At 42.4% G+C, this 16,561-nt stretch overlaps 2 protein-coding genes across 4 annotated transcripts; one reads left to right on the forward strand and one right to left on the reverse strand.

Moving 5' to 3' along the window:
* Nucleotides 1–550: 550 nt before the first annotated feature.
* HSP90B1 (heat shock protein 90 beta family member 1) lies at nucleotides 551–10,852 on the forward strand. The gene is made up of 18 exons (XM_074871872.1): nucleotides 551–752; nucleotides 1,296–1,395; nucleotides 2,015–2,156; nucleotides 2,236–2,352; nucleotides 2,727–3,058; nucleotides 3,864–3,975; nucleotides 4,632–4,748; nucleotides 5,339–5,455; nucleotides 6,169–6,306; nucleotides 6,406–6,483; nucleotides 6,575–6,640; nucleotides 6,901–7,170; nucleotides 7,409–7,654; nucleotides 7,929–8,065; nucleotides 8,437–8,515; nucleotides 8,629–8,784; nucleotides 9,318–9,416; nucleotides 10,588–10,852. Exons 1-18 carry the CDS (start codon nucleotides 704–706, stop codon nucleotides 10,615–10,617), a joined length of 2,385 nt encoding a protein of 794 aa, XP_074727973.1. The 5' UTR covers nucleotides 551–703; the 3' UTR covers nucleotides 10,618–10,852.
* Nucleotides 10,853–14,626: 3,774 nt separating this feature from the next.
* On the reverse strand, nucleotides 14,627–16,549 carry UQCC6 (ubiquinol-cytochrome c reductase complex assembly factor 6). 3 transcript variants are annotated; one of them, XR_012629318.1, is made up of 2 exons: nucleotides 16,113–16,549; nucleotides 14,627–14,896 (listed from the first exon to the last, which is right to left on the reverse strand). XR_012629318.1 is itself a non-coding variant. In XM_074871874.1 (2 exons), the coding sequence occupies exons 1-2, from the start codon at nucleotides 16,199–16,201 to the stop codon at nucleotides 14,801–14,803; spliced, it is 204 nt and encodes a 67-aa protein (XP_074727975.1). In that variant the 5' UTR covers nucleotides 16,202–16,534; the 3' UTR covers nucleotides 14,627–14,800. The 3 variants fall into 3 exon arrangements, 1 of the variants encoding a protein (XP_074727975.1); XR_012629317.1 differs by lacking the exon at nucleotides 16,113–16,549 and adding an exon at nucleotides 15,622–16,086; XM_074871874.1 differs by having other exon boundaries at nucleotides 16,094–16,534.
* Nucleotides 16,550–16,561: the final 12 nt, after the last annotated feature.

Raw genomic sequence — 16,561 nt, forward strand, 5'->3', positions numbered from 1 at the left:
CGGTGGAGGGAGCCCCAGCCGCCGGGGCGGAGGGGGCGGACCCGCCAGCGACCCCCGCGCCTGGCGATGCTCCCGCCGCTCGGCCGCACTGTTTGTGCTCGCCCTACCCATAACTCTCCGCTCCTCTTTGGCACCCGGGGGTGCGGCGGGCCGCGACGACCGGAAGCGGTTGCTATAGCAACCGCCTCCCCGGTAAACATCCTGCGTGCCCCCGGAAGCGGTCGGAGCCGGCCTCCCATGTGCAGATCGTCCTTACCGCTCCCGGACGCGGCCGCCGCGGCTGCGGCCCACGTGGCCTCGGCGTTACACGTTAACGGGTAACTCATTACCCCGAGGGGCCGTGCCGGTGTAACCCCTCCGCGGAGCGATTGGCCTAGCGCCCCTCGGCCCGGCCAATCGGCGCCGGCCACGCTCCGTCCGCAGGAAACCGCACATGGAAAGCCACGATTGGCGGCGGCAGCTGCAGGCCCCTCCCTCGCGGGCTCCCCATTGGCTGCGTGTTTGGCGTGGTACGCGCCAATTGGCCAGCCGCGGAGCGGCTCCACCCACCCCCTAGCGCCCCGCGTTGATAAGGCGGAGGGGGAGGGCCGCGGCCCCGCCAGCGGGCTCGGCGGTGGCGCGGGGAGAGGGCTGTGGCCGGCTCGGGAGCGCGGGGCAGGGACGCCTGGGGCCGTTCTCTTCTGCGACCGCAGCCCACCTCGCCATGAAGTCGGTGTGGGGGCTCGCTCTGGCGTGCACGCTGCTCCTGGCCGGTAAGTGCCCGCGGGCTTCTAGAACCTTCTGGCGGGTGGAGGGGGGGCGGGTGTTGGGGGCCGGTGTCTCGGCCAGCAGCTCCCCTTCCCCCCATTTTCGTTAGAGTAAGGGGGAAAGATGCCGACGAGAAGTGGGGTGGAGCCTTCGGCGTCTGGGGTGTGGGGGGACCCCTCATTCTGCCCCGTCGCCGCTTTTCTCCGTGAGGGTGTACCGAGGGGAGGGAGAAAGCGGTGCCCGGGCTCCGGCCTTGCTGTGCCCGAGCTGCTGCCGGCGCCGCTCTCCCGGGAGCGGGGCGGGGGGAGGGGAACGGGGACCGTACGTCTAACGCGGCTCATGCGCCGTCATGGGCGGGGGGGGCGGGGGGGGGGGTGTCCGTCCCCTTCCCCCATCTCTGCCGTCTCCGGTTGGGCTGAGCTTTCCTCGGGGATGGGGTGGGGGGGGGAACAGAACTGAACCTCAAACCGGGGAGAGGAGTAAGCGGAGAAGTTCGGCAGTTTGTAGTGGGGATCGGTCTCAGATCGTTGGATTCCTTGTTTTCCCAGTGTCGGTTAGAGCTGATGAGGTGGATGTAGATGGGACCGTGGAAGATGACTTGGGTAAAAGCAGAGAAGGGTCTCGAACAGATGATGAAGTTGTTCAGAGGTTAGTACCTGGGGTTCTGGGTAAGGTATTTTGGAAACACTAAGGCTTTCCCTTGCTTTTGAAGGGTCAGTTCGAGCGTCAGTAATGCCTAAAGTCTCAGCAAATGGCGGGGGGGGAAACGCCATTCAAAGGAGAGATCTAGTCAGCTGGGAGAAATATTTCTGGAAAAGACTGTTTTTTTCTAAACAGAAATGAGCTTGAGAACTTGGATTCAAAAATATTTGACTTGGTTTTGTCTAATATCAACAGTTACATAAAATCTCATACATTAATAGGGGCTAACTCTTGCATGTGGTAAATTGTCGGTTTAGTGCCTGTTGATGAGTGAGGTATACACCATATGCTGAGAATTACAGTGGCTTAAACATACCTATATTCTTCCCTGAGTTTCTTTTTTAGGAAAAAAGTCTTGCAAGCATGGCTTTTTCACTCAGGTTTTAGGTTAAGGTAATGCAGTTGAGGATAGATGCTGTTGCACTTACCTCATTTGATCATATAACTTTTGGACCATGCCAGTGATTATTGTTCAAACTAGACTATTATTGCTGTTGCTAGATGATAAAATTAGTGATACTGTTTGTGCACAAGACTACTTGACAGGTTTTCCTTGTCCTAACAGAGAGGAAGAAGCTATCCAACTAGATGGCCTAAATGCATCCCAGATCAAAGAAATCAGAGAAAAATCTGAGAAGTTTGCATTTCAAGCAGAAGTGAACAGAATGATGAAACTTATTATCAATTCTTTATACAAAAATAAAGAGGTTAGTGCCTTTATCAGTAGAACGTGTTAGAACTGTTTGTGTGTGTTCTGGAATTCCTGACTACTGGTTTCTGTTTCAGATTTTCCTGAGGGAACTTATTTCAAATGCTTCGGATGCTTTAGATAAGATACGGTTAATATCCTTAACTGATGAAAATGCTCTTGCTGGTAATGAGGAACTTACGGTCAAAATCAAGGTAAGAAGCATTAGGTGCAATCATCTCTTATGGAGGAGTGGTGGGAGAAATGTAAAAACATAGTACATCATTAAATCTAAATTTTTGGCTTAATACTGATGCAAATACAAGCTAGAACCACATCAGGACCCTTCAATTTATTAAAACTACTCTTCTTTTAATGGTGAAAACATATTTCTGATTCTACAAAGTATAACTGAAGTATTGAAATACTTCAAAGGTAAGTCTTATTTCTGTAGTTACTGCAAATTTGATCTATTGTAGCCAGGCACGTTTGAATTTGAATAGCTGCTACTCTACTTACCACTCTTCTGTGGCAGTGTATTATGTATTAAGATTCAAAGTGAAGTCAAATTGCATCTTTTTTTTTTCAGTGTGATAAAGAGAAGAACATGCTTCATGTTACAGATACAGGCATTGGCATGACGAAGGAGGAGTTAGTTAAAAACCTGGGTACTATTGCAAAGTCTGGTACAAGTGAATTCTTAAACAAGATGACTGAAATGCAGGATGATAGCCAGTCAACATCTGAGTTAATTGGCCAGTTTGGTGTTGGCTTTTATTCTGCTTTCTTAGTAGCCGACAGAGTTATTGTCACATCAAAACACAACAATGATACTCAACACATCTGGGAGTCGGATTCAAATGAATTCTCAGTAATTAATGACCCAAGAGGAAACACTTTAGGACGTGGCACAACCATAACGTAAGTATTAAGTTTCTTTGGATTTAAAAGGAAAAACCTGTATAGGTACGCTTTACTGATTGGAATATGTGGATGACTTTAGCATTGTGATTCATACATTGTTTGATTCCTGTAATACAGCTTTTTTCAGTTTAATAGAAACATATAAACTACTATCTTTCCACACTTATTTTGGATGCAGTTAACGTAGTTTGCTTCACATTCCATTAGATGAACTAAGAAAACCATGAGCATCTTGACAACTAACTGTCAGCAAGTAATTCCAGACAGTTCAGCTGCCTGCAGACTCACTCAGTTCCTCAACACAACTGTGGCCCATTTAAACCTATGCAGGGGCTGTAGAGCTTCCTCTTGGAAACTGGCTGCTGTTTATATACCAGTGAGACTAGAGGTAGTTTGACAGTCCCATTTTCACTGCTTACATGAGCAGATACATTTATCTGGTCTGGTTTAGAGGACTTCTTCCTGAAGAAGGCACTTGGTATGAAAAAGTTCATCTCGATGCTCTAGTTCCAAGTAAAGCCATTGAGAGTGCATCAAGGTCCTGATAAGTATCAATATGATTAAAGGTTTTCATTTAGACTTCTGAATGTTGTGTTCTGCCTCAATTGTTGAAAACAATTGCCTCTTCTCATTGGAGCAGTTTAGTAGGGATTGTATTTTTGATACTTGGAGCTGAACTGCTAAAAGCTCACTTGTGTAAATTTGCTATAGCTGCAACAGTAGGAAAATGCATCTCCTCATGCAAAACTGCTTTAAAATACTTGTCCAGAACCTTGACTGAAGGTTTTTTTATTTTCTTTAGCCTTGTCTTGAAGGAGGAAGCATCTGATTATCTTGAGCTGGATACCGTTAAAAATCTGGTGAAGAAATACTCACAGTTCATAAACTTTCCCATATATGTGTGGAGCAGCAAGGTAAGGATGTTCAGCTGAGCATTGCACAGCATGAGCTTTGGTTCTGAGAACTGTCTGGCCAGATCTTTCAGGAAGGATGAGGATATATTATAGAACTTGTCTAATTTCTAAAATTCTTCAGTTCCTGACTCTTCCAGCTAGTATTTTACTAGTTACTTGTTCTCCAAAAGTTAGTGTGTAGCTAAAATCACATACTTTCAAGGAACTTGGTTTTATTCTGATTCAACGTTACCAAAGGAGGAGGATTGTGCTATTTACTAAGAAAGATCTTTCTTCCACTGCCTTTGGTAGGTGGAGGCTCTGATAAGCTTTCAAGCAGGGCCATGGTTAGTGTTCTGAAAATAGGGCAGCATTTTAACTTCTGATACTTTCTTGGTGTGGCACTAACTTAAAATTACCCAGGTCTCTGATTAGCGTTGTGTAAAGCTACAGAAAACTTAAATTTGAGTACAGTAATCTTCTGGTGTATTGAAGGAAAACATGTATTCATGAAAAGTGCAACTAAAAAACCAGTTACCTATAGAGAAATGCTTGCAATAGGCAAATAGCACAAGTTAAACTAGTGCTCTGAGAGATTAAGCGGTTTTCTAGTATTCTCTCACATATGTGTTGTGAAGCCAAGCAGTCCAAGTCCTCACTTTTAATTGTCTCTTTAGACAGAGACTGTTGAAGAACCCATTGAAGAGGAGGAAGCAAAGGAGAAAGAAGAAACAGATGATGATGAAGCTGCAGTTGAAGAGGAGGAGGATGAGAAGAAACCAAAAACGAAGAAGGTAAGCTTTGTGAGCCTTGGGGTTTTGTAACTCATGTCAGATGGTTCAGCAATTTTCATAAGTAGTCTTCCAGAGATGCACTTGAGTAGTGTGTGTGTGTGCTTTTAAACAGCAGTTAGACATCTTGTCAGGAAATAAGATTGTAAACAAAACAGACTCGGTTGAAATCATGGACATGACTGACAGCAGCCTTGTGAGGCAGTGGTCCCAGAACTAATTATAAATACTTGAATGACCTGTTTGAAATGGTAATGGACTTCAGTAATCTGACACTGACTATTTTAAATTGAGTATACTCTGCTGGAAAGCTTTTTTCAGAATGGCCCTAGAAGAGAAATAGTGATACTCGGTGAATGTGTTAAGTGTACATAGGACACACTGTAGTGTAGACTTTTGTTCCCATGCGTTCCACTAATGTGTGTACTTGAACGAGAATATCTAGGCCATTGCGTAATGTATTTTATAAATTAGAAAGAGCATGTATTTTTTGACATGCTATTTTATTACTTAGCCTCAATGGAGTGTCTTTAACTGACTCAACCTGAAGTAAAGAAGGAGTCTTTATTATACTGTGGTGTTTATATATTTAGGTTGAAAAGACTGTCTGGGATTGGGAGCTCATGAATGACATAAAACCAATCTGGCAGAGACCATCAAAAGAAGTTGAAGAAGATGAATACAAAGCTTTTTACAAAACTTTTTCCAAGGTAAGCTCTGAGCCTCAAGATTGTTCCAAAGGAAGAGATTTGCTATAGTATCCCTTGCTATGGAAACAAACCTAAGCGCTTATAGTATGGGCTATTTCTGAAATAAAAACTAATTGCTGTCAGTAGATAGACTGAGTTGCAGAAAGCCTAGGAGGAGGTATAGCATCTCAGGAGTTAATCTTTTTTCCAGAGAGAAGGTACTGCCACACAAGTGTTGAATGGCCTAGGTTTGAGAAGTAATATATTCCAGTTCATGTGGAGCTTACTGGTGTGTTTAAATGTTGACAGGGAAACTTTCATTTAGTCTGGTGGTGCTTGTGTTGTACATGGTGGAAGAAAGAGGAAGATACGGCTTCCTAGAAACAACACTGTCTTTATGTGTAAATACAGTGTAATGTGTTACTTGGGAGCCTCTTACTGTGCTCTCATGACACTGTATTGGTTATGATGCTGTTGGTAACATTTTGGTAGTTGGCTTGTAAAAATAGCAAAAATAATTTAAAAAACCCCATAATTCCAGACTGGTAGGTCTCAAGGAAGGTTACTTCTACATGAGTAATTCAGCTGAACATGGAGCTTTTGTCTCCATAATAGATTCTAACAAAAGATGGTTAGTTTAATTGTAAAATAATTGCACTTATTTGTTATTACTGGAAATGTATTAACATGCTGATAATTTCCCCATGTCAATTAAAAGAATTCTCTCTTCACAGGAACACGATGATCCAATGGCTTACATCCACTTCACTGCTGAAGGGGAAGTAACTTTCAAATCTATCTTGTTTGTTCCTAATTCTGCTCCACGTGGCCTGTTTGATGAATATGGATCCAAAAAAAGTGATTTCATTAAGGTAGGACAAGCAAGTGTGTGGGTATGGTTTCATGTCAATAAAAAAAGACAAAAAAACACCACAAACATAACCTGGTTGCTGTTTTCTCTTGTAATCCAGCTGTATGTTCGAAGAGTGTTCATCACTGATGACTTCCATGACATGATGCCCAAATACCTGAACTTCGTTAAGGGTGTTGTAAGTATTAGAAGTCTTACTTGCATTTGATTTTTTTTTTTAAATCTTCAAGTACTGTTAGCTATACTTAAGAAGTTTCTTCCTCAATTAGGTGGATTCTGATGATCTTCCTTTGAATGTGTCTCGTGAAACACTTCAGCAGCATAAATTGTTAAAGGTAAGCTAATTGATCTTAAGTTCCTTCATTGTAAACACATAGTAGTAGCAAGATTTAGAAGAATAATGGTCTGATTAATTTTATTTTATATAAGGACTGTGAAATTATAGGAAACCCCCACACTGCTGTTTTCAGACTACTACTGTTCACTTTAAATCAGGGACACTTAAGTGTCTTGAATCCATCCTTTGCAGTGGGGTTGAATTGAGGGTTCTTTCAAGTGCTTGTTCTTGTAACTTGGTATTGCTGCTTTTTTTTAGGTGATTAGAAAGAAACTTGTTCGCAAAACTCTTGATATGATCAAGAAAATTGCAGAAGAAAAATACAATGACACGTTCTGGAAAGAGTTTGGTACTAATGTAAAGCTTGGAGTTATTGAGGATCACTCCAACCGTACACGACTGGCTAAACTTCTTCGCTTCCAGTCTTCCCATCATGAAAGTAACCTGACAAGCCTTGACCAATATGTGGAAAGAATGAAAGAGAAGCAAGATAAAATTTATTTCATGGCAGGTGCCAGCAGAAAGGAGGTATGTGAGTGTGGAAGAAAGAGGGGAAGGGGAAAAAAATACTATGGCTCCTAGTTAAAATGGTGCCATAAACATTGTGAACTGTTTATTTGCTGTAAACATGGAGGCTCCATGCTTACATTGCTACTGCAGTTCCATTTTTCTTGTACCAACATTTGTTTTGAATAGTTGTGCGAGTTTCAGTAGCTGCTGGTACCAATGTGATTAAATTGACATCTGATCTGTTTTGTCGTCTTAGGCTGAGTCCTCACCATTTGTTGAGCGTCTTCTGAAAAAGGGCTATGAAGTGATCTATCTGACTGAACCTGTAGATGAATACTGTATTCAGGCTTTGCCAGAGTTTGATGGCAAGAGGTTTCAGAATGTAGCAAAAGAAGGAGTTAAGTTTGAAGAAAGTGAAAAGTCCAAGGAGAGTCGGGAAGCCTTGGAAAAGGAATTTGAACCACTCTTAAACTGGATGAAAGACAAGGCTCTGAAAGACAAGGTAAAATGTTATGCTATATGTAATGTATATTTGTAAATGCTGTTGTACTTGCTACAACACACCTTGCAGATTATTTGACCATAGACTTGAGTAGCTTCTGTCTTTCTGTGGATAAATATGTTAATACCTTTATTTCAGGAAGATAATGAGTTAGAATATCATCTTGGAGCCTTGAGAAAGTACTGAAGTGACAGAAAATTTCAGTTACTTACTTTATTCCCTTTGTAAGCTATTAGCTCTGTGAACGAACATGAAGGTGCTTTTTTTCCCACAGATTGAGAAAGCTGTGCTATCCCAACGTTTAACCCAGTCTCCATGTGCTCTTGTGGCTAGTCAGTATGGTTGGTCTGGTAACATGGAAAGAATCATGAAGGCTCAAGCTTACCAAACTGGGAAGGATATATCTACAAAGTAAGTTTTCAGTTATGTAGAAGCAGACATGAAATGTAGTTGATGGCCTCTCTTCCCTCTCGTTCAGATGATCCTTCATATTTTTAAGGTCACTTATAACCAGCTTGCAGTCTCATGATAGTCTTACATTGTTGTTTCAAAGCCCAGTGTGTAAAACTGCCTGGTGAGCAAAACTGTTTGCTGTCATTTAGTGACAAGAGAAGATGAATTGTCTTGGTAACTTGAATGCTTTTTAGGGTTAAGCTAGTATTAAAGTGGGGCAGGGGGAGGAATACACTTGTTCCTGTGGCTATAATCAATATTCCTGGGTTTAAAGATGCAGCTGTGTCCTGTACTTCAAAACTTAGTGATGTAACTTCTTTTCTTTTCAGTTACTATGCTAGTCAAAAGAAGACATTTGAAATTAACCCCAGGCATCCACTGATCAAGGACATGCTGAGGCGAGTCAAGGTAAAGAAATAACAGTAGTGAAATCCTGACTACTTGGCTGCATACAACCTAGTTAACAGTTCTGATTGTTCTTTTTTCTTTCTTGATCTTTTTTTCATGCTCTTCCACACTAGGAAAATGAAGATGACAAAACAGTTTCAGATCTTGCAGTGGTACTGTTTGAAACTGCAACTTTAAGATCAGGATATATGTTACCAGACACTAAGGAATATGGAGACAGAATAGAAAGGATGCTTCGTTTAAGTTTGAACATTGACCTGGATGCACAGGTTAGTTTGCCTTCAACTTGGGGCTGATAATTGACTTCTGCTGCCACATCTTAAAAAGCAGATACTTGACAGACTTGCATAAAATGAAGTGTATCCAGCTTCCTGCATTTAGGTGGGCCAACAGGAGCCCAGTTCAAGTACCTGGGTGTACTTCATGCTCATGTCCTCTCTTCTGCTCTTCTTTCCTTTTGCTTGAGATTCTGCTCTTTCATTATGCTTCTCAAGAATTGTCCTTAAGTGGTGCATCTATGGGAGTAAATTAGGGGCCAAAAGCACATGTGCCCATCACATTAATGGAGAAATTCATAAGTTGGTATAAATAATAGGGGTTTTATAATCCTGTGCAAGAACTTATGGGTATCTTGCTGGAGGAGACGTGATTAGTGTGTCAATGCTAAACAGAATTTGCTTTCTCCTTCAGGTAGCAAATGTTAGGAACCAATAGTGAATACTTCCATAACCTGTATTTAGGTAGTCTGCAACTAGTAAACATCCTAAGCAAATAAAGCAAATTGCTTGTGACCTTCCTACAGGTGGAGGAGGAACCTGAAGAGCCTGAAGATGCAGCTGAGGAGGCAGAGCAAGATGAAGAGGAGGTGGATGCTGATGCTGAAGACAGTGAAACACAGAAGGTAAGGTCTTAAGTTTGATTCTTCTTGCCAATATTTATGTGCAGTTTTGTCTGTGGTGCTTCCTGGCAACAAACTTGATCACTTTGCCTTTCATGACACTAGTTTTTAGTGTGAGGTTTACCAAGCTTTCCTTGGAGGGGAAAAAAATGCAGCGCAGATGACACTCCTTATCAAACTATATTGTAAGAAGAAAACACTAGATATGTTCAAGGCTGGAGCTAAATTTTCAGAGATTGTAACAGAGTGCCCTATGGCAAGAAGGTGGCAGCAAATCCTCTACAGTGAACTCAATGTTACCTGTATTTCCATAGCTTACGGACACATTGACAAATTGGCAAGAGTATAGTTTCAGATGCGTACAACAGTACAGACTTGGAACAGCACTACAAACAACACTACCTCTAAACAGTTAACTGTTGTCTGAAGTCAGCCTTCGCTTTAGCTAGTGTCTGCAGTTTTCATGATGTCTTTATAGATACACTGAACTCTTCCAATACCACAGTTTATTGATAACTTTTGAAGTTATTACGAGGTCCCAAGTGGACCTGCTTTCTCAGGTTGCTTTTGGAAGAGTCCTGCAAGATTGTAACTGGCACAAATACAAAGTTTAAGAGATGTACTTGTCTACTGTTAAATGTCAGATTACCTAAGAATAAATTTGAGAAACAATGCTTACTGTACTATAGCAACATAATTTTGACGCCATTGCTATTGTGTTTCCATAGCAGTATAACCTGCAGTGACAGTAATACATTATAACAAAGCAAAGTTATGTTCTACTTGTTGGATTAGCACACTTGCAGGTTAAGGTTTCTGACTACTGACTGGAAAGCAGATGTGCTCCCTAGCTTGGCAAGTAAATAGGGCTATTAACAGCACTAATACTATGCCTGAAAGTTAGCTTAGGAAGCATTAAAGATAAACTGGTACACTAGATCTGCTGCTGATGTCTGAGCAGGCTGAAAACAGTTACTTTTTTTACTCTTAATAGCAAAGGCTTCATGTGCCATCGTTTGAACGGAAGTTTGACTTTCACAACTCCTTAAAAAGTTGTATTACTTAGAGCTTTGGAAAGCATCAGCAGTACTTGAGTTCAGTTCTTCTGGGACAGCTCTTGTAACCTTTTCCACTTCCAAAAAGCAACATTCTGATTGTCTCTTTGTCTCCACAGGAATCCACAGATGTGAAAGATGAACTGTAAGCTGCACTCAACTACCGTCCTGCATTGGGGGCTTAGGAGGGAATGTGAAATAGATTGTTTTGGTTTTTTCCACTGTAAAATGCTGAGGGATGGTATGGGGTTTAAGGGTGAAGGAGGATTTTTTTTAAGTTCACTTTTCTAAAAACATTCCTCATGAATGTAAATTTGTATTATTTAACTGACTTGGTGTAAAATCTTGTCATGTACAAAATAAAATGTTCCCAAACACCAATAATTCTAAATTTATATACAGTAAGCTCATCTTGTGGGCTAGTACAAAGAAATGAAGGGATTGTCTTGAGTGTTCAGGTCCTTTGTACAACAGGCAGTTTGCAGTACTTGTGCCTTTTCACACTGGCACAGCAACACTTAACTGTGTAACATATGCCTAGGGTTGGGTTTTGTGTTAAACCTGCTGTGCTGTTTAGCCAAAATAGATGTGGTATCTGAGAGCTGTGCTGAACTTAGTAGTTGAAATAAGTATTCAAGAAGTTGTGTCTACTGACATCTTAAGAAAGATGAGATAGGGCATTTAAAAATGGCATGAGAACTGAAGACCAGCCAGCTTGCACTGCACTGTATGGAACTTGACTCCACTGTCCACAATAGGCAGTGGTAGCTTTTACATTTCACAAAAATCACCTTTGACTAAATCTGTGAACAACACCAACCTGAAGTGGCTTATTGTTTCTGAGCTCATGCCATCCTCCATGGTATTTGGTAACCCTGCCTTTCACAGGTCCTGCTTTTCTACAGTTGGGCTTTTTTGTAAAGGCAGAAGCACTTGCCTCTTATTCCTTAAAGCTGTTCCTAAACTTTTTCACTCTTGTTCTATGTTTTTTAGTGTGGCAGAGCACTGTAGATACTTGCTCTTAGCTAAGTTAACTGTTGATGCCAAATTGTAATTGTAGAGAGCTTGAACTGGAGGTGCCACTTTCTCTTCTGTTCATTATGTTAGCTTTATGTGGTGTTTGGATGAAGTACTCTTTTTTTTTTTTTTTTTTTTTTTTGTCTCTCTCACTAGTACCTGTTACTCTGAAACATCTTCATGGGGTTGGTAGAAAGTGTTTACATGGAAGGTGGCAGGGTTTGCCTTCCTCTGTGAATACATAGCATCACTGTATAGAAGTACTATTCCTACTTAAGAACCACTCTTCTGTTTTGTGAACAGAGCTTCTGTGAAGTTTGAGGTTCTGCAATCTGAAGCAAAATAAACTTTCTAATTAGGTGAGGGCACTAACCACTGACCTGAAGAACTTGCTTTCCATTTACTAGGCTGCTTCTATATTGCCCCAATACTGTTTCCATGCAATAAATACAAATGCCTGGTGTCAGTGTGGTTATTGTGTTAGGGTTTATGCAGATATTGGCCTCACTGAAGTATGTGGTTTCAGATGTCAAGGACTGGGACCTTAGTTTTGTTTTTTTGAGGGAGTTGGGGGGTTTGTTTTTTTGCTCACTGTGGTAGTATCTTAGATGCACTGTAAGAGCCTTTTGTTACTAGAGGATGCTGAGTGGTCTAACCCTAGCGTGTAGTTCAGCAGCTAGCAGTATCAGCTTTAATACCAGTCCTTTGTTGGTATGTTACTGAATAGGGCAGGGGCACCATTAAGGCATGGTCCTCTTCCTATGGCAGTGGAACTTTTGTGCTCTGTAGCAACCAACTGCTGCTAAGGTTTTGATTTAATACTTCCTAAAATATCACTTCTAGTGATAAACTTCTGAGTATATCATCAATACACACCTCTCTATCTCAACCAGCCTGAGTAACAATTGTAGCTTGGGCTTACTGTATGGTTAAGAGTGATTCTATAGCTAAACAAACCAAGGAGTAGTGGAAGTGTAGGGTTGCTTGCTACAGCCAGTGTTCTTAATCTGTTCATTTCTTGTAGACTTAAGCAACCTTTGCTCTGCTACATAGCTGAAGCTCTCAATGCCTTGACTGGTTTTAGGATGACACCTAATTCAATTTCAGAAATAATAAAGAGCACACTTGAGAGTCATGCTTTGTTCTTTTTTCATCTTCCTCAGCTGAGAATATCATGTGCAACATAGCTGTGGTCCAGCTGCTTTCTCTATCCTGGAGTGACAAGTGTTTGCTATTAATAAGCACAAAATGCAGTTGTAAGCTTGCCCTTTTTTTTTTTAAAGTCAGTTCTGAAGCAAAACAGTGTTAATGCCGTTTAAGAAGCGTCTCCCAGTCATACTGGGGCTATTTCCATGCTGCTGTCATGCCAATTCTGGGGGTGTCACCTCTGCTGTTAAAACCTGGTGTAGTGTCAGCTTTGCTGTTCCTAGATGGGCACTAATGAGAACCGTTCCCTCTGCCAGAAAAGGCTGGGGTAAAACAGATGCTCCCTGTTGCTCAGTTTCCATTAGCAGCAGGATACACTTAGAAATCCAAGCCAAATTAGTACCAACTTCACCCTGCAGCCTTTAGAAAATAGGGAGAAATGCATCTTTTGTGTCAGAAGTCAGCAACAGTGACAGAGGTGATACTCTGACAAAGTGTAATATGGTAAGGTTTGGTGAGTCCTGGATCTTTAAAGGGATAATTGAAAACCTGTTGGTCCTGCCCTAGTTAGAACAGGAACAAAATACTGCTGAACTGCCTCATCTTGTCTCTTCAATAAACTTTATCTTACGCTGAGGTGGAAGGTTGTCAATCTCAGCTTTGTTTAGGTACAGTGAAGGAAAAAGTTTCACCAGAACCGGACCTAGTAAGATGTTTCATTGATTGATTTCATTTGGGCTTGACATCTGAGATTTACTTCAGGCCTTTTTATGCTGCTATCACTGATAAAGGTGCCTGATAGAGAGACTGTGATCTAGTAATACTAAGTACAGGCTGCAGCCTGAACATCCACATGGGCACACAAGAGCAGGAGAGGATCTCATCACACCTTGGCTGCTTTTCCAGATCAGCCAACAGTTGCAAAACTGCAAGAGCAGAGGCACATACACATGCAGAGGAACTATGAGCTTTTCATCCTAGGAAAACCAATTCTAATTTACGGAGACATATATAAAATAACAGCTTCACAGCTGGAACAGATGTGAAAGTAACACTTTCAGGGATCATTCCTGGATCCCTCTGCTATTATGAGAGCTCCAGGTACTTTGCCAGTAGGAATCAGGAAGGTTTTTTGTTTCCTTAATGGGTCATCTGTCAGATTGTGGTTTTCTTTTCCCCCCAAGTTAAACCTGAGTGAGAATTGAGGGTGCAGCCTGTGCCTTGTCTGGGTACCTTTCTCAAGGGAAAGCAATCCCCAACCTTCACAAGCTTTACTGCATACCATTCAAAAATGGGTTGTCGTACCATCTTTGTAGGATGTTGACTTTGTGTATCTTCTGGAGTTCCTGGTGTGAAAGTTTTGTGGCAATCCTATTTCAGGACTGAAAGGTAAACTTGCAGCTGTTATTTCAGAGTTTTGTGTATTTACAGCTATCAAAATCAGACATAAACAGAAGATGCCCAAATGGACTACAAACTATGTAATTGCAGTGAAATCTGTACATATTGTCCCATTTTAACTAATACAACCAAGCTGTAAGACCCTCCCCAGCCTTACAGCAAACCAAAGTAGATTTCCTATTAGTAATACAGACAGAAAGCCAATGTAACTGCCACTGCAGCAGTCAGCCAGCATTAGGAGTCCAGTGCAAGAAGCGCTGCAATAAGGAATCTTTCTTACTTGTACATGCCATCACTTACTGCACCAGGTTCTGGGTTATGTCCAGTAAAACTGAGTTAAAGTTTAAAAGGGGGGGGAAATGCCAACGGATAAGTGGGGTTCTACTACAGATGAACAGGTAAGCTTATTAAGGCTAATGAGTGGCCATAAAAGCTTGACTTTTCAATATGCTAAACTTCCTATACTTGCTGATCAGCTGAAAAGTTTCAAATTCCATCAGACTTACCAATATGAGTTTACATTTTCTATTCTGAAGGATACTTACACTGCAATCAAGATTTAAGAAATCGTTAAGAATTTTGGCAGATAACCGATTCGACTGAACAGTATTCACTGTACATTTATTTTTAATGTTGCTTGTAATCCTGCTTAAAGAAAACAAAAAAGTATCAAGGGAGTACAGTATTTCACGTATGGATTTCTGCAGTTGAGACAGCTGAACAAATATTTTATCAGTTCCAGTTTTCATAACATAAGTAAATTTCTGGTCACTGTTGTGAAGTCTGAACCTTGCTTGATCTTTCTTTTAGACCCAACAGTTCTGTTTTCAGTTCTCCAGGCTTAGGAGGTATTTCAGGTATACTCTGTTAAAAACAGAGAAAGATGTCAGTGTTGTGACAGAAGAAAAACTAAACTCACAAAACAGTTAAGTTAGCATACTCTGTAAGAGACAGCATTATAGCTAAATTGTGATTATATCGCCAACTTTTTTGAGCAGAGTGTAATTCTTACATGCGAAACATCTTAAAAATTAGCCTATTACCTTTTTGTAATTTGACTCTTAAAGTCGCAAAATATGATTTGAAAAAAAGGAAGAAGAAGAATGGACAAATCAACAATGGACAAAGCTTCTTTTTCCCATTTAAGAAAGTAAGTTTGGTCGAGATGTCTAGTACAGTTGAAGTTTCCACACGTATTCTTTCTCTTGGTAACAGAGGAATAAGTTTCACTGCTTCAACCTTTGTTTTAGAAATTAAATACGGAAACTGGAGATGAAATTTAAAAAAGTAAAAGAGAACAGATGACATGACATTTTAAGAGCTATACCTCCTCAAAATTCATGCTGGTTTAGAGAGGTGTTGATCATTAGATCATTCTGAATAAAAATGCCTATTTGCCTGCAACAAAGGCTACGGTAGACACTATTAAAATACATTAATTCTTACACATTTATCAATGATTTAAGCCACATTACTTAAATTTTGACATGACAACTCAAGCACAGTGACTTTTTAACTTATTTCCAATCTGAAAATAGAGTGTTTTTTAAAAAATCAAAAGTATACAAGAGCGGGAGGATAAGGCTTACAAGTCAGAAGGCCTCCAAAAGACCAAATCAACCATTAATATTCCTGGTGGATGGTCTCAATTGGAGCTTGGTTCCCGGTGATTGCAGTTTTGGTAGTCCACTCTGTCTGTCCTTGTTTCTGAAGTATACTTTTGGTCATCTCATTTCCATTGCAGGGGTAAAAAAAGTCTATTTAAATCTAGTATAACCCCTTCTCACCACTTTTGCACGCTCTTTTCAAACACCAGCTTCCCACAGCAGAAAAACCCCTTTCTGAAGAAGTTCACGTAGCTTTTTTATTTTCGATACCACGTCGCCAGTTTGAAGGCAGCTCCCAAAGGACCCGGTCGCTCCTTCTTCAGAGGCTGACCACTATTTGAGGCCGGACCGGAGCCCTTTCTACACAACACCCCTTACGGGGCACCCCCCACCCCGCAGAGCCGCTACCCGGCTCCATAACGCAACCAGCCACCGGAACGGTCCCGGCACTTACAAGGTCAGGCCTGTAGTACCTGTGCACGGCCTCGGCGCCGGCGAACATGGCCAGCATGCTGCCCGCCAGCGCCTTCAGGTAGGTGGGCCACGGCACGCCGGCGGGCATGGCCGCGGGGAGGGCGCGGGAAGGCAGCGGCGTTCCCCCCTCTCCTCCTCCTCCTCACGGAGGGGCTCGCAGAGGCGGGAGAGGCCCTGCGGCGCCGGCCCGACACCCCCGTACCGCACCGGACGTGCGTCACCGCCCCCCCGCCTCCCGGGCAGCCGCGGCATGGCGGCGGGGTCCCCTCGCGGAGCCGTACCCCGCCGCGGGTGACGCGGGGCAAGCTGTGGCGTAGGCGCCGAAGCCCTCAGGCCAGGGCGGACCCACCAGAGGCGCCCGCCGCCTCCTCCCGCGGCCCAGGCGGCGGCCGGTGCGGCCGGGGGGAGCCGCCTCCCTGCCGGTGCTGGCACCGCCCCCTCCCCGCGC

This window comes from Strix uralensis, chromosome 5 (genome assembly GCF_047716275.1).
Source record: "Strix uralensis isolate ZFMK-TIS-50842 chromosome 5, bStrUra1, whole genome shotgun sequence".
Classification (NCBI taxonomy): domain Eukaryota; kingdom Metazoa; phylum Chordata; class Aves; order Strigiformes; family Strigidae; genus Strix; species Strix uralensis.

Coding starts and splice junctions, on each gene's coding strand:
- HSP90B1 (XM_074871872.1), top strand. CDS start 704: ATGAAGTCGGTGTGGGGGCTCGCTCTGGCGTGCACGCTGCTCCTGGCC. Junction 2,157..2,235: donor CTTTATACAAAAATAAAGAG/GTTAGTGCCTTT, acceptor TTTCTGTTTCAG/ATTTTCCTGAGGGAACTTAT. Junction 2,353..2,726: donor AACTTACGGTCAAAATCAAG/GTAAGAAGCATT, acceptor TTTTTTTTTCAG/TGTGATAAAGAGAAGAACAT.
- UQCC6 (XM_074871874.1), bottom strand. CDS start 16,201: ATGCCCGCCGGCGTGCCGTGGCCCACCTACCTGAAGGCGCTGGCGGGC. Junction 14,897..16,093: donor GGTACTACAGGCCTGACCTT/GTAAGTGCCGGG, acceptor TGTTTTTAACAG/AGTATACCTGAAATACCTCC.